Source organism: Vitis riparia, chromosome 12, assembly GCF_004353265.1.
Source record: "Vitis riparia cultivar Riparia Gloire de Montpellier isolate 1030 chromosome 12, EGFV_Vit.rip_1.0, whole genome shotgun sequence".
In the NCBI taxonomy this organism is placed as follows: domain Eukaryota; kingdom Viridiplantae; phylum Streptophyta; class Magnoliopsida; order Vitales; family Vitaceae; genus Vitis; species Vitis riparia.
The window spans coordinates 11,584,364-11,608,671 of record NC_048442.1 but is presented as its reverse complement, the minus strand read 5'-3'; the positions used below and the strand labels follow the sequence as shown (position 1 = coordinate 11,608,671).

At 31.6% G+C, this 24,308-nt stretch overlaps 2 protein-coding genes across 6 annotated transcripts in view; one reads left to right on the top strand and one right to left on the bottom strand.

The window, feature by feature from the left end:
- The first annotated feature begins 5,162 nt into the window (after positions 1 to 5,162).
- LOC117926661 (phosphoribosylamine--glycine ligase) lies at positions 5,163 to 11,367 on the top strand. The gene is made up of 5 exons (XM_034845850.1): positions 5,163 to 5,307; positions 5,458 to 5,734; positions 8,244 to 8,614; positions 9,488 to 10,018; positions 10,705 to 11,367. The coding sequence occupies exons 2-5, from the start codon at positions 5,470 to 5,472 to the stop codon at positions 11,119 to 11,121; spliced, it is 1,584 nt and encodes a 527-aa protein (XP_034701741.1). The 5' UTR covers positions 5,163 to 5,307; positions 5,458 to 5,469; the 3' UTR covers positions 11,122 to 11,367.
- Positions 11,368 to 12,037: 670 nt separating this feature from the next.
- The window catches only part of LOC117926662 (protein-S-isoprenylcysteine O-methyltransferase B-like), a 54,154-nt gene continuing 41,883 nt past the window's right edge, over positions 12,038 to 24,308 (bottom strand). The window contains exons 1-5 of one of the 5 annotated variants that reach the window (XM_034845852.1): positions 15,134 to 15,287; positions 14,865 to 14,949; positions 13,185 to 13,269; positions 12,477 to 13,065; positions 12,038 to 12,250 (exon numbers count right to left, since the gene is read on the bottom strand). In XM_034845852.1, the coding sequence (XP_034701743.1) occupies positions 12,479 to 13,065; positions 13,185 to 13,269; positions 14,865 to 14,918 (726 nt within the window). In that variant the 5' untranslated portion in view covers positions 14,919 to 14,949; positions 15,134 to 15,287 and the 3' untranslated portion in view covers positions 12,038 to 12,250; positions 12,477 to 12,478. Of the gene's footprint in view, positions 12,251 to 12,476; positions 13,270 to 14,864; positions 14,950 to 15,133; positions 15,301 to 24,308 lie in introns of those variants that run through there. The other 4 variants (XM_034845854.1, XM_034845853.1, XM_034845855.1 and 1 more) reach the window with 4 other exon arrangements.

Genomic DNA, 24,308 nt, shown 5'->3' with positions numbered 1-24,308 from the left:
ATTAAGACGTTTTGGTAATTATACAAGGTCGCATAGGGAATAAAGAACAAGGTTTTTGGATTTGTTTAATTGATTAATTAGATAACTCTTTGTGGTTAATTAATAAATTAGGACTCATTTTGGATTAGATTAAGTGACCTAAGCCTTGGAGGGCTCAAGTCACTTAAGCTTAGTGGGGGAGCCTTATAAATATCCCTTAGGGGTTAGGGTTTCCATCACTTTTTGATGTAAGAGTTGTCTTCCACCCCCTAAAGAGAGAGAGAGAGAGAGCCTAGGATTCCTCCCTTCCAAAGCCCACACTTTGGAGTGCCAAGATTGTGGTTCGGGTCATCGGGCGAAAGATCTTGGGTGTATGAGACCTCCAAACTCTTCAAGCTTCATCTTCATCAGATGGATTTTGATTTAGGAACATCCAAATCTACATATGAGTTTCAAATCTCTAGATCTTAATTCTAAAATGGTTTTGAAGCCATTATTTTCCACTATGTTGGATCTAGAGACCTCGAGGGATAGATGCATGCATCCTACAAGAGCCCTAGAGTGGGTAGGTTCTATCATGTTGGAATCCTTATAGGGTGGTGTGCTAACCCTATTTTGCAATTCTATGGTGAAATAAGAAAAAAAAAAAAAGATTCTTGGAAGTATTTGTTTTGAGATCCATGACAACATAGTGATGTCAAATTTGAGTCAAAACTGGAACTATTTCTAGTAAGTTTCTTAAGGCAAATCACATATGGTTTTGAAGTTTAAGAAGTCAGGAATTCAATAATTCAAATGGTTTGCAATTCGGAGTTCAATCAAGGGAGATATGACCATTTAAAGTAAGGTTGTACAAAGAGCATGTTGTTACGAGATTACATACGGGTCCAATTCCTTTTGGTTGTTTAGACTCATTTTTTGTAGCAATTGGGCTTTTTAGGGTTTTTTCAATTTTTATTGACCTTAATCTATGGTTGCAGGGCTATTTTTGTAATTTAAATTTTATCTTTTTTTTTTTAATTACCAAATATGCAATAGGATCCCTAAAGGTCATGAGAAATATTTTTTTTAATTATTCCCTTGTGTTTAGTATATGTTATCTTGATTAATTGCATATGTGACCTTAAGATATTTTGGCATTTTTAATTGAAAATAAATTTTCATGCATTTTTCAAAATTGGAAAACTTATTTAAATTGGAATGTACATGGTTAGGAAATTTTATTTTAAGAAAAGATAAATTGGAAAATGATTAAGAGCTTTCTTTCCTTTTTAAAACTAATTCTTAGAGATTTTAATTTTATTTAAAATCTTCTTAAATCTTTAAGATATCTAAGAATAAAATCTTTCTTTCAAGGAAAAACTCTCATTTTTTCAATTTTTTTAAAATAATATTTTTCCTATTTTGCACAAGATTTTGATTTAAAGAAAATAAGTTAATTTTGAAAATTCATAATAGATAATTTAATAATTAAGAAGTTACCAAAATAAGTGTTAAAACATAAAGAAAATTATTTTGGCATTCTTAGTAAATTTTTATAAAAAAATTTCAAGATTATTTATTTAAATTGGTTATTACTATTAAGAATGTTATTCCTTTTGGAACTATCTACTTCTTTCTAGGATAAGTGGTCTTACAGTCTCTCTCCCCCTAAGAGAACGAGAACTACACCTATATATATGGTCCTCTAGGCTCTCTTCCCCTGATAAAATGATGAAACTGTTCTATATGAATATAGATAGTTCAAGGGTAAGGAATAAGGTAGCAATTCTTTTAGCATAGGAGTTTCGGTTTAAAAAATAAATAATGGATTTGGAAAATCTCATGATAGAGAATTTATAATAAGAAGGATTGCCAAAATATTTTTGGAAACTTTTAGTAATTTAATGGAGATATAAAATATTTTAAAAATATTTTCCAAAATGGATTGTTTAATTCCTTTTAAGTAAATAAACATTTTTGGAAATTTTTCATAGAGAATATTTTATTCATTAAGGAATTACTAAAAAGTTATGTTTTTTTGTAATATTTAATGGAATAAATTATTCTAAAATTTTCATGGGAATATTTATTAGATTCAAAAGGTGTAAGGATAAGAAAGTAAATTTTTGAGGAATTTTGATATGAGAAGCTAAAGTTCCTTTCTTAGATAAGGTACTCTCAAGATTTTCAAGATCTCATAAATTGATAGTTTCCTTATTACAATAGAGTTTCCAATTTGGAAAATAAATATTTAGGAATTTTTATTAGAAATAATTTATTATTACCAAAACGCTTAGTAATTTTATGGAAATAAATTTCTTTGAAACATTTCTTAGATAAAATATTTATTAATTGAATTTGTGTAAGAGAAGGAAAATTCATTCTCCTATTACACTAGGTTTTCAATTAAGAAATAAATATTTTTGGAAATTCTCATAGTAGATAATTATTTACTAGGGTAACTACTAATGTTTTAAAATACTCTTATTTATTTCAAAAGATTAAGTGGGAGAGGGTCTTTAGCAAACCCATGACTTCTATTGTCGAGCCCATCTTGATTTGAGTTCATCACCACTCCTACGATGGGTTAACTCTAAGAATCAAGAGATATAGACTCTCCACATGGATGAGACTAGATATGCCTATAGTGGAAGCGACCACCCCCACAGTAGGGTTCCTTACTTGGTGACAATGATAGTTCAAGGACAATGGTTATACACTAGACATTGGATATGATGTGGTTGAATTGCCTCATGCAATCCATGAGCCAAACTTAAAAGTTATGTTAATCTTACTTTTAGATACCTTTATGGTTAAGGTGGGAAGATCAATATGAGATGGTCTCTAACTAGTAATAAGGTCATAACCTACCCTACGTAAACTTGATTCTTATAATACTAGGAAACCTTGCAAAATGACATGTAGGGAAAAACCCTAGTGAAGGAAAAATAGTAGAATATTCTTTTGGACTGCTATGACTGCCTTGTTAAAAACCTTGCCGATAAAACCTAATGTGACAAAACCCGGATAAAAGGAAAAAAAGTACAGTGTAGTGATATTCTTGTCAATTAGCTCCCTCTCATGTTGACATAATTATATTTTCTCTAATATCTCGGTATGAAGATCTTTAAGTCGACGCATTTCAATATTATATATGAGCTACTTGAGTGTTGCAGTTGGCAATGCCTTTGTGAATAAGTCTGTTAAATTGTCACTTGATTTTACTCGTTGAATAATAATTTCACCACTTTTCTAGAGTTTATGAATGTAAGAGAATTTGGGCAATATATGCTTAATTTTATGACCCTTAATACATCCTTTTTTAATTTGCGTTATGCATGCAATATTATCATCATAGAGTATTGTCAAATTGTCTTTAATGGAAGATAGTCCTCATGATTCTCAAATATATTGGATTACAAATTTCAACCACATATATTTTCGACTTACTTCATGGATTACAAGTATTTCTGAACAATTTAAAGAAGCAACTACCATTGTCTGTTCTATTAATCACCATAATATTATAGTATTACCATAGGTAAACATATATCATGTTTTAGACCTAGCCTTATGAGGATTTAAAAGATAATCAACATCTACATATCCAAATATTTTTTATTTCACTCCTTTTACATAAAATAAACTCATATCCATGCTTCCACAAAGATAATGCAATATTAAAATATCAATGATTATAAGCTTCTAGTTTGATTATATAACATATGACTTAGATAGCTTCTGGTTATGAAGTAATAGTCAATAAAGATTGTTTTCATAACTTTTGGTTATAAAAAATTTTCTTCGTAGCTTCTGACTAATAGAAATTTAAAATATCTACAATTACAAGCTTCTAGCTTGATTATATAAAATATGACTTACATAACTTTTGGCTATGGGATAAAGTAAATAAAAATTATAATAATAAAAAAAGAATACAAGGACATATCACTTTTTATATTTGGTTTGAAGAAAATAAGGCTACATACTTATAAGAAATCTAATAGATTAATTTTTCTCTTTTTCTATGTACCCGAAGTGTCATGTTGATAATGTGTTGTAAAATATAAGAATTGGAAGAAGAGAAAAAAAAAAAGAGAATAACTTAATTATTGTATCTCTTTATTAATTCATAAACCCTTATTTATAGGCTAAGGGATAATACCAACATGGTAACAGTATAAACATGGTAATAGTGTTGTCACCCACAGCCATAAATATTTATAACATATTATGATATTTGAAATAATAAACATTTTTTCTAATAAATCAATTTGTCTATTTCTTATGCATTAATTATGTATATTCTTATAAGTTGCTTTTACAATTACCTTAGTGTTAGGGTTGATCGTGTTAATTGTAAACTTGAGCTTAGCTCAAATTAAGAAACATTCAATCCAATCTCTAACCTTAGGTGCACAATCCAAGTCCAACCCAACCTTATTTTTCTAAACTTGAGTTAAATTCGAGTTGGTCAAGTTAAACTTGGATTAGTGAGATTGAACTTGGGTTGATTGGTTGATTAGGTTACATGATTTAAAATCCGTCCCATGTTTTTTTTTTTTTTTTTAAAACAAAAAAGAAGAAGAAGAAATTTTTTTATGTTTATACCAAAATTTAAATAGTAAATAAAACAAAATTTCAAGATAACAATAAAAAAAAGTAAAAATAAATTTATATATCTTTCTAAAAAAATAAAAAAATATATACTATAATTTGACTTTTTCAGAAATAATTTTTTCTCCAATAAAAAACAAGTATCGTCATAGAATGACATATATGAAAAATGCAAGTCCATATCTATATATATATTTAATAAAACAACTTTAATATATATATATATATATATATATATATTATTAAAATTATAATATCATTAAAAAAAATATATTTTTAAGAGCTTGGATCAATTTTTATTCCACTGATATTATTTATCAAAAATTTTATCGGCATGTTTCGAGGCATCCTGGTTATCCATAAAATTTAATCATAGATGTATTCGTAAAAATCTATATTTTTGTAATTGATCATTAGTAGCCATTGAAATTGAAAAATGTATAGAGAAAAGACTCCTAATTTTAAAAAAATGAAGAATGTTTGAAGTTTGAATGTAGAAGGTGCTTTTAAAAAATTAGAAGATTGTCTGGCCTCTACGAATCCAAGAGTAATAAATAAGCGAGCCACCATAGCAAATCCTGATTTGAAAAGGGGAAGAATAAAAGAGGCGGTGACGCACTCTACTGGTCCCTCTACTCTTTCCTTTCTTTGGAGCCTCTGTCCGAAAACCCTAGCCTCTCTACCAAGGCCCAAGGCCCCAAGGCCAACCTTTCTACGATTCAAAGTCAGGTCTGAGTCTGTCATCGTTCTATCTCTCCTCTTCGTCTTCTAAAGCTTGTGTTTTTCATTACTTTTTCCTCTCAACATCAAGTTTAGTATTTCAATTTACCACATTTTTCTTTGAAGCTATAATAAAGACTGATATTTGGGAAAATTCAGGGGCTTTTTGGGATGGCTTGCATGTCATTGAACAGCATTGGGACTTGTGGATTAAGAACTCTCCACAATCTTCATCTGTCTTCAAAGCCATTCCTACCAAGTAACTGCAGCATCTTTGGAACTTCATCATCTTTCATTGCAGGAGCTTCCATTTCCACAAAAAATCGCCCTATTCCTTGGGAACTTCGCCATTTCAGTGGCTCCGCAGCTTCTTTATCAACGCCATTCCAATTTCATTCTGTCTCAGTGAAAGCAGAACAATCTGACATTGCCTCTGGTAACCAAAATCCTAATTTTTCTAATGGTATTTACTCTATTGTGGGTTTGTGATTAAGGATATTATCCCCATTAAAAGGGTTTACGCCTTTTGTGAATTAGTTGTACTGTGGGTTTTGTTTTTTTCCTTTTTATTGGGCCATCATTGGGTTTTGTCAGAATTTATCCTTCTCTTTTGATGCTGTGTTTGAAACTTGCTTGAGCTTGATTGTGGTTAGGTTTATCTATTTTTGTTTTTTGTTTTTTTGGGTGCAATCAAGGAAATATTTTCTTTCAAAGTTAACAGTGTCTTTATTGTTGTGATTTTTTTTATATTATTAGTCTGTCTTGTTTCTGTCCTTTTTTTTTTTTAAAAAAAAAAAAAAATTCACCATTTTCCTGCATTTGATATTGAAGTGCAACTGCATTTGGTCACAGTTTCCTATGATGAATTTGGCGTTAGCTCCTATACAAATTATGCAAATGGTTTTGGTGTTTGTGATCTTTTTCCAATTTGAACACTTTAAATTTAAAAACTTTTGGGATAAGAGCCCTTCAGTTAGGCTAATTTGGAACAAAATTTTCAGTTGTTGGGAATGTTGGATTCGGAGTGTATGAACACAGCATAAAAATTATTCATTCAACCCACCCATAGATCATAGCATTTAAAAATCGTACCTTGATTTGAAGGCAGAAGATTTGCTTTGGTTGAGCTGCTTCAATAACCAAGGATCTTCCTCCTCAAGACTATTATTTCATACACAAAATTGTGTGTGGGCTACCTCCTTGAGCAAAGATTTTGTTTCTCCACATCATCGATTAGTTAAAGATGTCAGTCTGGTACATTTTGTTGCTCCTAAATGTCAGTTAAGAGTTAACTGCATTGTTGGTCTTCTAGCCTTTATTTAGATTTTTTATTTTTATTTTATTTATTTATCGGCATGCAAAAAAGATATTAAGAACGCCTAGCAAAGAAACACACCAAAGTACACAAGATGTATACAAAGGGTGCCAAGACTCCTAGCTTTTATACTTGCTCAAGGCTAACCAGACTGGATTTTCTTTCACTGAAATATGAAATTCATGATCTTTATTACCCCTTGTGAGCTGGGGAATGAGGCCATTATACTTATACGAGGCAAACAATGCAAGTTTAATGTTAGATTTTACTTGCTTCCTCATTCTCCAGCAAATTCTCCCACATATTTAATGATTATATTAATTTGCTCTAAATTCTTTTCAAGCATAGGCAAAGTATTCACAGAGGGGATACCCCTTAGTCTTTTTGTAATAGAATATAACTTATGAAAGTGAGTTTAGAATGCTATAATTTCTTTCAGTTTGACTGTGAATACATAGAAAGGTGGCTAGATCCAACTATTTCATGGTTCATACTAATTTTGTATGAGTAACTGCACAATATATTGAGTTGACTGTAAATCCACCCTCTAGTATTTCAATCTATGCATTGGGAAAGTGGATCAATCACCTGATCAATCATTTCCCCTTGTCATTGGATCATTTGAAAGCTATTGAATTTTTTCAAAGTTGCATGCTTGATTCTCACATTAAAGAAAATATGTAGAATTGTTGGGAAGGAAATGTCTAGACTTGTGCCATATTGGAGGCTTGTTTTTGTGGCAATTCCTATTTCCCTTCCAAGTGAATGTAGTTGTACCCGTTCACCTGGCATAGCCAACTCCTTTCTTAACCTGTTATACTTCCATGATGATGTTCTGCACATGCGCTTGTTTATTGCTTTTTAATCTGCTGGTATTGTTTGAGATTTCTTCTTTACTAGAGCATATTAGATGGCTAAATAAGGTTCTGAAGGAAAAATTCAGTGAGGCTGTTGGTTTGATGATGCACATTTTATTGGCACTTAGAGAAAATTTACTCAGAAGGGGCTGAATTCAGTCAGAGGAACATTATTGACAGTGAATGCAAAACATGCTCAGCAGTAGAGACTTTAAAATATTTCAACACTTCTAGCTTTTGTTCTACTCTGTTGTCTATCCAAACTTCCAGAAGATTTAGACAGGCTGGGCTATGATTCAATTCATTGTTTGTTAACACTTGCGTAATGCAGATCTGTATTTGGATGTAACCTGACAACAAATCCTAAATTTCAAAGACAGAGCAGGTCTCCTTTGAAAAATCCATGACACCTGGAGTTAGAAATTTAAATCCCATATCAAATTGAGGCATCTAAACACAAGCTTGTGGTTATGCTAAGAATAAGTAATTTTGAGGCTTGAAAGCTATGTGTTAGGCTGTTAGCTAAAACTATCAAAATGGTTGTTAGAGTGTCTCTTCATTTGCATATGCATGCATTTGTTTTGTTCTTTACAAGTGGGTATACTCTTTTTTTTTTTTTAATCAATAAAACTTTGGAATATTGATTCAAGATTCATTGTATCTGATTATTCTCTTAAACATATGAGACAGTGTAACAGTTGGTCTCATGGCTTATTTACTTGTTCATGCTTCATCATTCATTGATCCATCTCTTTTTATTGGCTCTGTTGAAGATAGGGTGGTTGTGCTGGTCATTGGCAGTGGCGGAAGGGAACATGCTCTATGCTATGCCTTGAAGCGATCTCCCTCTTGTGATGCAGTCTTCTGTGCACCTGGAAATGCTGGGATTTCCAACTCAGGAGATGCCACTTGTATTTCAGACCTTGACATCTCTGACAGCTCAGCAGTGATCTCCTTCTGCCATAAATGGGGAGTAGGACTAGTTGTTGTGGGGCCAGAGGCTCCTCTTGTTGCCGGTCTCTCAAATGATCTAGTTAAGGCTGGAATACCCAGTTTTGGCCCTTCATCGGAAGCTGCTGCGTTAGAAGGTTCCAAGAACTTCATGAAGAATTTGTGTGACAAATATGGGATTCCCACTGCTAAGGTCTGTCTGTTTATTTTGATCTCAGTTACACAAGTGTGATGATTCCTTCCTTTTGTCTCCCCCCCCCCCCCCCCCTTTTTATTTATTTATGAAAATCAGAGCATGTTTGCTTGTTGCTGGCATTTTTATCATGAATATGAGTATGTCAGCTTGCTTCTATCAGTTTTGATCTTAGTAAGGAGATGATGGGTGTCATTTTCTTCTCTCTTTGTTTTTTAGACTTTAGTACCCACAGTGATTGCTTTCGGTTTCATATTACCAGAAAGTTAGTGCGCTGCCTTAGTGCCTGTGCTGGTGTCAGAAAGCAATTTACTGTAATTAGGCTATCAGACTTTAGATTCTCCATGACCAGAATGTTATTTAGAGTGCGTTTGACAGTGATTTTAGAGAGTGTTTCTAATCTTTCTAATACTTGAAAAATAAAAATTTTCAAGTATTAGAAATGGTAGAAATACTTCCTAGAATCACCGTCAAACACACTCTTAGATTTAATCTTTAGTCAAAGAGACTGAATCTCTAGTGGTAGGGATCTCTTCTGGACTTTATTAGCAGTTTCAGAAGCATTGTGAGGTAGTGAGCTTTGAACCCTCTTTTCTCCTTCCCTTCACCTTCTGTATTTCATTTTGCTTGGGGTAGTCCAAGACTCCAATTCTATTCCATCTTTTTAGATTGTGCTTCCGCTTGTGCTTTTTTGGTATATTATCTTTACATATAAAAATGTCCACTCTAATTAATCCTTGACTAAGTGATTGACATGTTTTCCTCACTCCATTTTTCTCAAATTAACATTTATTTGCTTTATCATTTATATGTCAGCGCTTCCCCATAACCCCATAAAATACTCTTTATTAATGCTTTAATTGATTGCTGCAGTATCAAACTTTTACAGACCCTGCTGCTGCAAAGCAGTATATTCAAGAGCAAGGGGCACCAATTGTTATAAAGGCGGATGGATTGGCTGCTGGAAAAGGAGTTATTGTTGCTATGACATTGGATGAGGCATACGAAGCTGTTGACTCCATGCTTGTCAAAGGTGCTTTTGGTTCTGCTGGTTCCCAGGTCATTGTTGAAGAATTTCTGGAAGGAGAAGAAGCATCCTTTTTTGCTCTGGTTGATGGAGAGAATGCCATACCTCTAGAATCTGCTCAGGACCACAAACGAGTTGGTGATGGTGATACAGGGCCCAATACTGGTGGGATGGGGGCATACTCTCCAGCACCCATCATAACAGAAGAACTTCAGTCTTTGGTCATGAAATCCATAATTATCCCTACAGTAAAAGGAATGGCAGCAGAAGGTTGTAGGTTTGTTGGGGTTTTGTATGCTGGGCTCATGATTGAGAAGACGTCTGGATTACCTAAGCTAATTGAGTATAATGTGCGATTTGGAGATCCAGAGTGCCAGGTTAGTCATTGATACTTGACTCATGATAAAGCATATATTCTAAGTATAGTCATAGCACATCAGCTGACCATTTGATCCATGTGAGGGACTGAACCTGTTGGCATATGCTATTCTCTTGAGAACTTAATCTTACACATGAACGGTTATGAATTTAGTTTCTTTCTGTGTATGTTGGTGCCATCAAATGATTATTAGGATTTCTGAACAGTTAAGAATTTGGTTTCAGTCTGTATGTTGAAATATTATTGGAATAGAGAATGGGAATGGGAAGTCAATTCCATTCCCATTCTTTATGTGTTTGGATTTGTCTTTAGAATGGGAATGGGAATAAAAAATTTGATTAGCATGAAAATCAAATCTCACTCACTAGGATTTTGATTCCGCTCTCCTACGTGGAATTGAGATTTACCTTCATCACCATCCTAGTTCTGCTCCTATTCTCACATACCAAATGCACCCTACATGTCTTTTTTTCTCTTGGGATTGGGGTTGGTGGGTGGGTTGTTGCCTACTCAATCTAGATGCTTTGAAAATGCATTTGCATGACCTTGTGTAAATGACAACCAATGGAGAATTGAAGTATAGACCATTGGCATAATTTTTCTTGATAAATGATGGTGTATGCATTGTGTTATTAGGTCGATGGCCTGTATTTTTATTTATTTATTTATTTTCATGATTCCCAGGTGCTAATGATTCGGCTAGAGTCTGATCTGGCCCAAGTTCTGCTTGCAGCTTGTAAAGGAGAGTTAAGTGGGGTATCTCTGAACTGGTCCCCAGGGTCTGCCATGGTGGTGGTAATGGCAAGCAAAGGCTACCCTGGGTCCTATGAGAAGGGAACTGTGATTTCCAATCTTGAAGAAGCAGAGCTTGTTGCTCCATCTGTCAAGGTGTTTCATGCTGGAACAAATCTCGACTCAGATGGCAACTTCATTGCTGTTGGGGGTCGCGTTCTGGGAGTTACTGCCAAGGGGAAAAATCTTGAAGAGGCACAGGAGAGAGCCTACCGAGCCGTTGAGGAAATCAACTGGCCAGGAGGGTTCTACCGCCGAGATATTGGTTGGAGAGCGCTTCCTCGCGGCCAATTTGCTACAAAATTGTAAAACTGGTTCCTTTACTTGGAATTTTGGGGAATAATAATGATGGTGGCAAATTGAGAAACAAAAAATGCTTAATGTATTAGCAGAGTAAAATAGAATTGGGTCTCAAAAGAAATTGATTCTACTAAAAAGAACAGCACTTGAAATGAAGAATTCAGCTACTTCTCAGAAACATGATTATGAGAACGAATGTGGCTGCCACACTCATTTATTATAAGAAAGAGAGATCTGGAAAGAACTTGTTTTCTTCTTGTGTGGATGCCTTGTGTTCGCAGAGCCTTAACGAGTTTTTTCCTTTCTCAATTCTATCGAGGAAGCTCCTTCATGACATGCTATTCTGTAGCCCTGGGTATAGGCTCCATGAGCTGCTTTGCATTGAAACATTCGATTATGGCACACTGCAACATGCCACTCTAAATATACTTGAAAGCAAATATTAAAGATGTAGAGACGTTCAACTTCTAATCTAATGAGATTAGTTCAAACTTCATCCTAGAACCCAGTTGACAATACTTGAAAACAATCATAGTAAAATACTTGGATCGCCGTATTCTCGAGCAAGATATAACAGGCTAACAGCCTCATTCTTTCAGTTTGGAATTCACCTTTCACTTTACATCCATCCAAAAGCAAAATCATATCTAAAACAAAACATATCAAATGTTATACTTTTTATTATTATTGAATGAAGAAAACAAAATAGAGGCTAGGGTGTTGTTTGTTTTTTTTAACTTTCTAATGAAATCAACTTGCTTTTAAATTTTAAATCGTTTGTTTTTTTTATTTTTTTTTTAACTTATGATTTATTTCTTAAATTTTTTTACTAAATAAAAAAAATCAAATATCTTAACTTTATCTAAATGCTAAAAATAACGTATTGGTTTTTCTTTACTTATTAATACTTAATAGAAATAAGATATTAAAAAAACAAACTTAATACTTAACACAAGGACTATTTAGTTTTAAGTTCTATGTAGAATTAAGTCAAATATACAAAACACCACCTAAGGGCATGTCAGTTCAGCAAAGAACAAAATTTGCAAGTCAGGAAGACCACATCATTATCCAACTATCATCTTCTTGGATCATTCTGATAGTTGCTCACTGCAGCATTCCTCATGCACTCTTCTCCCTGCACAATCACACCAAGAAATAAATTTTAGTGTTGCTTCATCAATCCATGACAGGAGAATGTTCAAAGCCCCATCTTTTCTTCTGGGGTCTGCCAGTACAAAAATGGATAAATAACTAGTTATTCCTGCCAGCCATTAAACTGTTCAGCTTCAATCATATTTAAACTTCCTTTTCCAGAAAATGTAACAATTTTTTTTGTTTACTCTGTCACAAGTTTCACATACCTTCACTTCACAAACGGCACCCCAGAAGGCACCAGTTGTGCATATTCCTCGTACTCTGACCCAAAAAACTGCCTCAGGAAAAACTCCTCATATGGTATTCGTTTATAAAAGAAGTGCCAGACGATAATTGCAAATGCAATTGTGGAGATGGGATTACAGAGCATTATCTGAGTGCCAACAGACCATATGAGAAAACCAGAATATCCTGGGTGACGTATATATCTATAGATTCCATGAGTTACCAATTTGTGATCCTCTTCATGATAAACCTTGATAAGATGAGTGAAGGACCGCCCAGCTGTTAAAATTGCTGTTTTCCTTATGATTTCCCCAATTACAACCATTGCAAGGCCTGAGTTGCTTATCCACCAAATTTCCTTTAACCCGGGAAATAAAACAATTTCAGCAAAGTACTCCAGCAGTGAACAAACCATTGCCAGCAAATAAGCTTTACTGATCAAAAGAGACTTGAGAGTTACATTCGACCTTCCATGAATGTTGACTGCAATGACATATTCAGAACTGTGAAAGAAAAGTATCGCCAAAAACATTTGAGATAACTGTCTGCAAGCTGTGTAGCTGAAGTTTTCTGTCATTTTTGTCAATTAAGCAAATCAATTTTTCTCTGATGGACTATAATGAGATATGGAGTATCAAGCTCTCACTGAGGGACAAGGATGAAGAAAATTTCTGGGGTTTACTTCAGACCTGAAAATACTTTAGAGCTGTACAACGACAACACTAAAAGGTGGGCCTTCAAGTCACCATAAAGATGCTTCAAGAATGTCATTTCCTGCAAAAGAGAGATCTAGTTTAGGATCTAGAGAACTGTGCATAAATTGTTAAGACATATTGCTGGAAGCTTTTAAATCAGTCCTGACATGGAATGAACAAAGTAGGCAGCTCAAAAACACTTGCTATTAGATGAAGAGTGCGTTTGGTAGTGATTCTAGAATACGTTTCTAGCCTTCCTAATACTTGAACAATAAAAATTTTTAAGTGTTAAAAAGATTAAAAACACTTTTTAAAATCACTGCCAAATGGGCTCGAAGAGTGTGTTTGGCAATGATTCTAACAAGTGTTTCTAGCATCTTTAATAATTAAAAGATAAAAATTTTGAGTGTTAGAAAGACTAAAAACACTTCCTAAAATCACTGTCAAACACGATTCTAGCATCTTTAATACTTGAAAGATAAAAATTTTCAAGTATTAGAAAGGCTAGAAACACTTTCTAAAATCATTGCCAAACACATTCAAAATCTATGTGATCACTCAATAACATGCTTATCCTCTTTCTACAAAAAAGAAAAAAAAAATGCCTAATAGTCACATCATTGCTAAATTTTAGATCAGTTAGGAAAATCTATATTTGGAAACACTTCCCTTTATTTCAAATTGATGAGTTTACACCAAAAACATGCTTATTAGCATTTCTTAAACAAGAACATGTGCCTGTTGTAGCATTTCTTAAACAATAACATTTTTTCTTGAACTTAAGCAAGACAGGTGATCACCAAAGTTTGATTTCCATTGAATTTATTGAAATTGATAACCTGGTGACACCCATGAGTGTTTGCTTGCTTTATATCAGCCTAATCATCTACAAAGTGGGATAGATTGAAGATGTTGGTAACCTAGCTAAAATGGGAAAGATTAAATTGAAAGGTGTTTCAAACGTGATGGATGATGAATCCTAACCAACAAACTGAAAATTATTTACTCAACAGTCAAGAAATGATATCCACAATATAAGCTTATTTAAAGTAAGAATGCCAAGATGGATGAGATGTACCAGAAGAGAAGGCAAAACTGGGAAAAAACACATTCATATGAACTGAAAGCTAATAACAATTGAGGACAATACTGAAGACAATTGGTTGAGATGGTTTTGGTCATGCCCAACTAAGATAAAAAAATGCTAGAATTATAAAGTTTCATACTGAAGGGACTACAAGCATAGCATTAAACAGTAGGATGGCTCAATTAAAGTGTTCTCCAAGACTGAGAATTTGATGCATGCATGATTCAAGAAGATGATTCATGAACATCAGCTTGAATCAATCAATGGTATCTAATAAGTCCCCTGCTGTTCACAACAGTGCCTTGACTTTCAATATAAATTGACCGATCAAGATGTGGGAGGGCTGAATTGGATAGATATCCAGCTCAAAAATCTTAGACATATCCATCTAAAATGAACCCTAAATCTAAATCCAAATCCAAATCCAAATGCAACCATGGAAATAGTAGTGATACATCTACATTCCATGCAGAATCAAACAACAATTTACCCTAATAATATTTGCATTGAATCGGATACCACCCAACAGAATCTTGAAAAAGTTCAGTGAAGAAGATAAAAGGACTAAGATAGCATTACTCTGCCACCTGATGTAAATGGAAGGGTTTGACGTTCAAATCAACCACACCGAAGTTTTTCATCAAATAATTTTCTGGGTTTTTCTTCAAGCACCTTGAAAAGCACCATTCAAACGCTAAATTTTCAGGGTGTATCATCAAAGAACTAAAACCAAAGAAAACTCAATCACGATCAGAAATACACATAACATCACCAGCCAACAAAATTTCATTTGATTCAAAAGGGAAACAAACAAAATCTAACAATCCCAACTCGAAACATGAAACAAACACCTCACCTTCTACTTCCAAATCTCAAAAAAAAAGAAAAAAAAAACTTGGGTTAGGGTTTGAACGCAAACCCCATCGAGGAGAGAGCAGAGATGGGTTTCAGGTTAAATCCGAATCCAAACTGGGGATTGATTTGCCCTCATCCCAAATACACACTAAAGTAGTAAAGTGTGCGGATATATAGCAATCAACTTCACTGATTATTTTTAGTCAAAAAATTATTAATCATAAGCCATTACGGACGTTAGAAATTTAGAGACTCTTGGTGTATGATAAAAATAGAAAACTATTTTTAAAGATTTCAAATTTTGTTTCCACATTGTTATTTGAAAATAAATTTAAAAAATAAATTAAAATAGACAAACTTTTAGAACACAAGTAGAAGTTTTCTAAATTTAAAAAATTTAGATATATATAAAATTTTTTTAAAAATTATAAAAAGTAAAATTGAATATGATATCATTCTTTTTTTGTCTTCATAATCTAATACCAATATCATAAATCTTAAAATATAATATTCCTTTAAATTACATGTACTTTTCTAAATTTTTTTAAACTTTTCTAAAATTTTTTTATTAAGAAAATAAATTTCAAATCAAACTAATAAATAAAATTTATTAATTTTCAAAAATTTTTTGAAACAAAAAAATCGATTTAATTAATACTAAAAAAATTATGGAACTCAATAACTTTATATATATATTGTTAAACAAATAAACTTCAAATTAAGCAATACTTAATACATTGAATTAACAAGTATATTAATTTTAAAAAAAATAATTTAAAACTCAAATAGTGAACCAATTAATATTAGAAATTTATGAATAAAAATTGGTTTAGAACAACTTTATTGTTTCTCTTTTATATATAATTATTTTTTATATATTTTTTTCTCTAGTCATATGAACTTCAAAGTAAACAAAACTTAATGCATTGGATTTATTAACGAATCTAATAATTTTTAAAAATAATTTAAAATTCAAAGTAAACCAATTAATAAAAAAAAATTTGAACAAAAATTGGTCGCGACTTTATTGTTTTTCTTTTATATAGAATCATTATTTTGTTTAACTCGCAAATGAATTCCAAATTAAACAAGACTAGTAATTTTTATTCTTTTTATTCTTTTACGGTAGATTCATTAATAAGTCTAATAATTTTTAAAAATAATTTAAAGCTCAAATAATGATGCAATCAATACTAGAGTTTTATAGGCAAAAATGTCTAAAATGACTATTGTTTTTCTTTAACATATAGAATCATTATTTTCTATTTTTTTAACTAAGCAAATAAATTACAAATTAAACAAAATTTACTGTGTTGGATTTATTAACGAGTCTAGTAATTTTTAAAAATAATTTGAAACTCAAACAGTAAACTCATTAATACCGGAAATTTATGGACAAAAATTATTAGTTCATAATAACCTTTTTTTTATATTTTTTTTTATTTTTGTAAATTTTCTCACTATAAGAATGAACTTCAAATCAAGTGATACTTTGTAATGAATTTATTAATGGGCTTAACAATTTTTAAAAATAATTTAGAACTTGAAAAATAGATCCAATCATTAAAAAAAAAAAGAAGATCAAAACTGATATATTATTAGTCATGACTTTACTATTTCTCTCATACACACAAATACACATTTTGAATTTAGGTAAATAAATAAGACATAATTAATAATATTCATTAATGAAATTTTAAATTTTTAAGAATAATTTTGAATTCAAAAAATTGATTAAATTAGTTGTAGATCAAATCAAAGCATTCTAAAATGTTATGTACATGCAATAAAAAAAACTTGACTCATTAACATATTAAAAAATTTAAACTTTATTCATTATTTATTTTAAATAAATATTGTTAAAATTATTATTTAAAATTAATATTTAAAATTATATTATTCATTCTTAATAATAATAAAAAAATTATGAAGATTGTAGGAAATCTTCCTATTACCTTTTGAAAAATCCAGGATCCAATAAAAAATTGTTTCACTGTTCAATTCTTCACCCTAGGTCGTGAATGGAACCATTGTCAAATCGAGAACTATTTCGTTTCACAGCACAAAAACCTTTCACCTACTCTTTAGAGAACTTTTCTTTTTAAGTTCTCTAGTTTAAGAGAGAGTGAGATATATATAGTGGGGTGGTTTTTGGGCAATTTATAGCAGTTTCAACTCCCAAAAATTGCTCCCCTAGATCTCTAATTTGTTGGATCGAGTCGGGTTAGCCTGACTTGGGCACCCACCTAACTCCAACATCTCTCACTTGCAAAAAATGAGTTGATACAACCAATCAATAATTAACCAAGTCCATTCTCTCAGGATTTTTAAGGTGATTCATATAGGCAAATGGGTCGTGTGACCATGCGAGCACATCTACAATTTTGAGAGCTTATAAAGGTATGTACCTATTAAGGATACATAATAGCATAAGCCCAAAATTATGAGTGAACAATTATAATCATGCCTCATTGTACCCCAAATTTATTTAGTTACATTTTAATGTATAGACTTAATCCCTTAAAGCTGCATACTACACAACATTATAAATGTATTCACAAATATATTAGCTACAAAAACAATATAATCGGTTGATTGTGAACACATCTTTATCAATGTAGCTCAAAAAAAAAAAAAAAAAATCGTTTAAACTCATGTCTTTTAGATTCAAATTAATTGCTTGCCCAATATGTCCCATAAGGATAAATTATTTTATTTATGTTAGAAACATACCAAAGTAGCAGCATTAATTTGTCACCTCAAAACATAGCCAAAAATACAGAGAGTACAATAGTAGGCTATTATAATTGTAATAAGCACTAAGGATCTCACACAGTGAGAATGTAAGGATGAATCACTCACTTTCCTTATTAGTCACTTTCAAACACATGTAATATGAAAATACATGTTATGATGGTTTCTCTTTACTTAGAGAGTGTATGTCAAATTACCACTATACAGAGCTCAACTAAGAGCTTCATACCAACAACTTGTTTGAGTTTCACATCTATGGTTCTCCTCAAACCTTTTATGTTAAAACTCAAGTCCAGTTCAAACAAGCAAATGTAGTTGTGGGCGATTACATTAAGTCAATATGTCATTTATTATTGACCTCATCTTGATGCTTAATTAAGGTGACACTTATTATCTTTGTATACTTTTTACTAATTTATCATTATCAGTATACCATGTCTCATCCCAACTCATAAAGCATTGATTGGGGTGATTGCTCATGTGAGAGAGCCAACCTCTGCTTGTTGACATACATTTAAGAGCATATATGTATAAGTACCATGTACATACTCAATGATATGAATAACGAATACTCATTTCATTTGATCATTAACAAAGTATCTTATATCCAATCAATAATGATCCATGTCATATAATCAACATAAATTATAACCTACGCAATCCTAATGGCTTTACATGTACAAAAAACATGTCTCTCGAAATGGATTTTGTGAATGGATCAACAACCATCTCACATGTAGGTAAATATTTCAGGATCACATCATTTTGTGCAATGATATCTCTTATAAAATTATTCTTAGTATATATATGCTTAGTCCTTCTATGATATTTTAGGTCCTTTACATAAGTGATTGCAGCTTGACTGTCACTATAGACTGTTGTGGGCCCAAAAGCATTCTTGACCATTCCCAAGCTTTTCAAAAATCATCTCAACCATACAACTTCTTGTACTGCAGCTGAACAAGTAGTAAATTCAGCTTCCATGATTGATAAAGCTATACAAGTGTGTTTCTTGCTTCTCAAATAGATAACACCATTGTTAATCAAGAATATATATATATATATATATATATATATATATATATATATATATATATATATATATATATATATATATATATATATCCAAATGCTATTTGCGCTCATCTAGATCACCTACCCAATTGGCATTTGAATAACCCACCAAACGCAATTTTTTTGCCTTGATAACAAAGAGAATAGTCTTTTGTGCCTTTTAGATACCTAAGAATGCTCTTTATTGCTTTCCAACAAATTATTTTAGGATTTTCTAGGTAAAGACTAACCATCCTAACAACATAGTAGATGCCCGGTCTTGTGCACATTGTAGCATACATTAGACTCCGAACAACATTGGAGTAAGAAACATTACTCATTTTCTTTTTTTTTCTTCTAGAATCTTTCTGCTCATTTATTTGCTTAATTTTTCACCTCTTGCAAATGGAGTGTCAATGGGATTGCAATCTTGCATATTAAATCATTCAAAGATTTTCTTAATGTAGTGTTCTTGTGAAAGAGACACTAGTTTGTTAGAACGATCTATATGGATCTTTACCCCAAGAATATAAGATGCTTCTCCCATATCTTTCATCTCAAAAATAGATGATAACCATCTTTTAATGGTTTGAACAAACTCCAAATTATTTCCAGCTATAAGTATATCATCCACGTATAAAGATAATAAAACATATTTATCTTTAGTTGTATAATGTAAACACAATGGTCCTCATCAATCATTGTGAAAATTGTACAAAGGTATTGCATAATGAAATCTCAAGTACCACTATTTAGATGATTGCTTAAAGCTATAAGTTGATCGATTTAACTTGCACACTTTGCACTCTTGGCCTTGGATAATGAAACCTATTGGTTGTTCCATATAGATTTCTTCATCCAATTCTCCATTAAGGAAAGTTGTTTTAACATCCATTTGGTGTAACTCTAAATCCATATGAGCTATAATAGCTAGAATGAAGCCAATTGAGGCAAACCTAACTACTGGAGAGAAAGTTTCCTCATAGTTTATACCCTCTTATTGGGTATACCCTTTAGCAACTAGTCGAGCTTTATAATTTTTAATGGATCCATCTGCCCTTCATTTAATTTTAAAAACTCATTTGTTCCCAATAGTTTTTCAGTCTGAAGGCAGATCAACCAAGTCCCAGACTTGATTTTTTCGCATTGACTCCAATTCCTCTTCCATTGTTTTTCTCTATTCATCCTTAGTTGGACAAGTAAAAGCCTCTTAAACCAACTTAGGCTCAGCATCAACATACTGAGTAACAATATGGATTCCCCCTTCAATCTCAAATCATTGTCGAGGAATAATTTGTCGAGAACTTTTTCTCAACATCGACTCTTTAACTGTACTTATTATAGGTACTAGTTCACTTCCACTAGGTTCAAGCATCAATTATTGTTTGAGTGTAGATTTTATGTCAAGATCCATTATTTCATAAAGATATAAATCTATATCAATTTGATCTGTACGTGGGAAATCATCTTCTAAAAATGTAACTTCTTGTGATTCTAATTCAATTACTATTCCATTTTCATGCTCACCTATCAACACATACCCATTAGAGTGTTCACTGTATCTTATAAAGATAAATTTCCTTATTCTAGGACCTAATTTTCCATATTTATGAGAAGGATTGTGAATATAAGTCATTGACCCTTACAGTCGCAAATTGGTAAGATCAAGTTTTCGGTTATTCCATAACTCATATGGAGTAGATGCAATAATAGTCTTTGAGGGTACTCAATTAAGTACATAAGTAGTAGTCAACAATGCATCTTCCTAATATGAAATGGGAAGATTTGCTTGAGCCATCATTGACCTAACCATGTCTAAAAATGATCTATTCCTAATCTTAGAAACTCCATTTTGTTGTAGAGTCCCCAGAATAGTGAGTTGTCTACTAATACCCTTTTCATCACATAAAATTTTAAATTGTTCTAATAGTATTCTCTACCTCAGTCTGTTCTTAATGTTTTAATTTTTTATCTAACTGATTCTCAACTAAATTAATGTAGCATCTAAATTAATCTAATACTTATGATTTATGAGAAATAAGATAAACATGACCATAACGAGTAAAGTCATCTATAAATGTGATGAAGTATAAGGCATCATGCCTTACTCTAACATTCATAAGACCACAGATGTTAGAATGGATCAATTGCAATGGTATTTTAGCTCTAACTCCTTTTCTGAATGGTTTTCTTATTGTCATACTAGCAAGATAGTATTCACAAGTTGGGACATCAATTTTAGTGAATTGACCTAGTAGATTTTCTCTAGCTAGTCTATTCATTCCTTCTTGTCTAAATGCCCAAGTCTAGCATGTCATATGATCACATTATCACATGTATTTCTAAAAGTAGTCATCAACGAATAATAACTATCATTAGTATTAGACAATACATAATTATCAATGTTAAGAACCATAAAACCATTTAGAATAAATAAAAACCATAGTATGTTGTTTCCAAATACAACTCCATTATTGAATCATAAAAATTCAAATTGAAACCTAAGCCAAGAAAGACTAACATAGATACCAAATTTCATCGAATATCTGAAGCATAAAGAACATCATGTAGGAATAGGGTATGTTCTTTGCGTAATTCCAATTTAAATGTTCCAATACCCTTGACCTCAACTTTGGAGTTGTTTCCTACATAGATCCATCTTATATCGAAACTAATTCATCGAAACTCTACATATGCTACTCAGTTTCTAGCCATATGGTTGGTGGTGGCTAAGTTTGCAGTCCACAAAGGAATAGATTCAATTACATAACACAACTAGAAATATAAGCACATGAGTTATTTGAATAGGACCATACCAGTTTTGGCTTAGTGCACTCATGAGTGAAGTGACTTTTATTGCCAAAATTATAGCATTTCAACCTGCTCTTATCTCTCTTAACACACTTGAATTTCTTGTGTGCCCCGATTTTTCCTTTCTTTGAAGCATTATTAGATTTCTTATTCTTCTTAAAGAATTTTTAATTATGCTTAAAGCCAGAAGTTTTATGTGAACTGGATTCAACTACATAAGCTTGTACATTAGGCCTAGCAACCACAAGTCGTGCGGAACTATATCATCAAAGGTCTTGACACTCTCATTATGTGTCATGTTCACCATCATGTGTTCTCAGCTCTTTGGTAGAGATATGATGCCTGCCTCAACTTTTGCTCATCAGTGAGGACATGTCTAGATGTTTTAAGCTCTCTTATGATTCTTTTCATCTCCTTGAGATGTTGTTTCATTGTATGGTTCGGTCGCATCTTATAATTTCTAAATTTCATTACAAGTTATCTCAACTTCGTACCTGAAAGTCTACCATACTTTTCTTTTAGATCATCCCACATCTCTTGAGTAGTTTGGTATACCTCATACTCAATCAAGAGATCATCTCACATACAACTTAACAACGTAATGTGAGCTAAAGGATTTTTTTTTTCTTCTAAGCCACATAAACTTCCTAATCTCTTCTATGTTGGGAAGAGTTCCCTTGTTCAGGTTCTTACATGATATGATTCAGTGTTTCAAGAATCTCTTGCTCTTCAAGGATATACTGAACCTTGCAATGCCAAATCTCATAATTATCACCATTTAGTTTCTCACCCATATTTAGTTCTACTATGATGTTCTTAGTTGTAGTCGACATATTCAACTACATAGAGATATTGCACAAATCTTATAAGTTGGTACTTTTACGAATATTGATACTCATACTTGCTCTAATTATCTTTTAATATGTAATAACCTTAATGAAAATTCACTATGTTCCCAATTAGCTTCTATATACAATTTTAATTATCACGAATTAGAAATAATCTATGCAAGTATATATATATATATATATATATATATATATATATATATATATATATATATATATATATATATATATATAGGCAATAAATTATATAAAGTTTCTTTAACCTAAAACTTCCCACTCAATGAAATAATATAGTACAACTAGCATGTGTTGACAATATATTTATAAAGAACTGAAGACATGTGAATAAAAAAGATATACTTATTCATCAATGAGATAAATATACATGTCATGTCTTGCATATCAAAATATTTACATTTGGTGTACAAAACATAAAATAAAATGTAATATATAGAAGAAAAACTAATCTTCTCTCTTGAAGCTAAAAAAAAAAAACAATATTTGGATTATACAGAGTGTCTTTTATAATTTAGAAGTTGTTTTCAATAAGCTAAAAAAACAATAAAAAGATTTACTAAGTCACCAAAAGACTTATTTGTGAAACCTTGAGGCTCTTCTTGGACGAATTCTCATATATTTTCTAAAACTTTAGCCTCAGGCTTTATTAATGACATTTGTAAAATTAATTTTTTATAGCCTAACTGAAAAATATATTCCACTTCCAAACTCTTGATCATCTTAACCACATGATCCACATGTTCATTTATAGAATGGCTAAGGTCCCTCTTATAATTCATATGCGTATCTAAAAATAGCCAAGGTCCTTTATCCCTTAGTACTCTCCTAGTTCTGTTCATTCGTACCATTTTGTACCTGACAAAAAAATTGATTTTAATTTTAATGAGTAACATATACTCATACTTTAATTAAGTATTTGACAAATAAAAAATTTAATTAGAAGGACATAATTATATATATGTGTGTGTGTGTGTGTGTGTGTGTGTGTGTTTTATTGTCCCTCATTATTTTTATTATTATTATTTTATGAACAAATCAACATTCATCATTTTGACTAAAGAATCATGTTAGGTACCAAGTCTCTAGTCATGGTCTAACTATACCAAAAGGTAATAATTATATTTGAAAGTGTTGGTATTCTAGTGCTAATAAGGAACTCCTTACATAGGAAAGACTCAGGCGCCAATCCTGGGTGTTGCATCATATTCAAAAAATTTATATTTTATTATCTAAGGAGTCCACAGTGTCATATATATATCTATATATATATATATATATATATATATATATATATATATATATATATATATATATATATATATATATATATCCCATAATCTACATTTTATTTCATTTTTATTGGATATTATCTAGATTATCCACTAGTGGCATGGTAGGGGTAGACTTCTGGGCAGGTTCTGTGGGATTACAGTGTCATCTCATCATTTTTTTTTTTAAATTATATTATCCAATTTCCATTTTATTAGATATTATCTGCATTATCGGATATTACCAATAAACTACATTATTGGATACTATCTTCTTTTCATTTAACTGTAGATATCCAATTTTCACGTGCATCCATTGCATCCACCATTTTTAATTTTTTTTTACTACATCCACCCACTGCATCCACCATCTACTCACTACATCCACCATTTTTATTTTATTTTATTTTATTTATTATCTTAT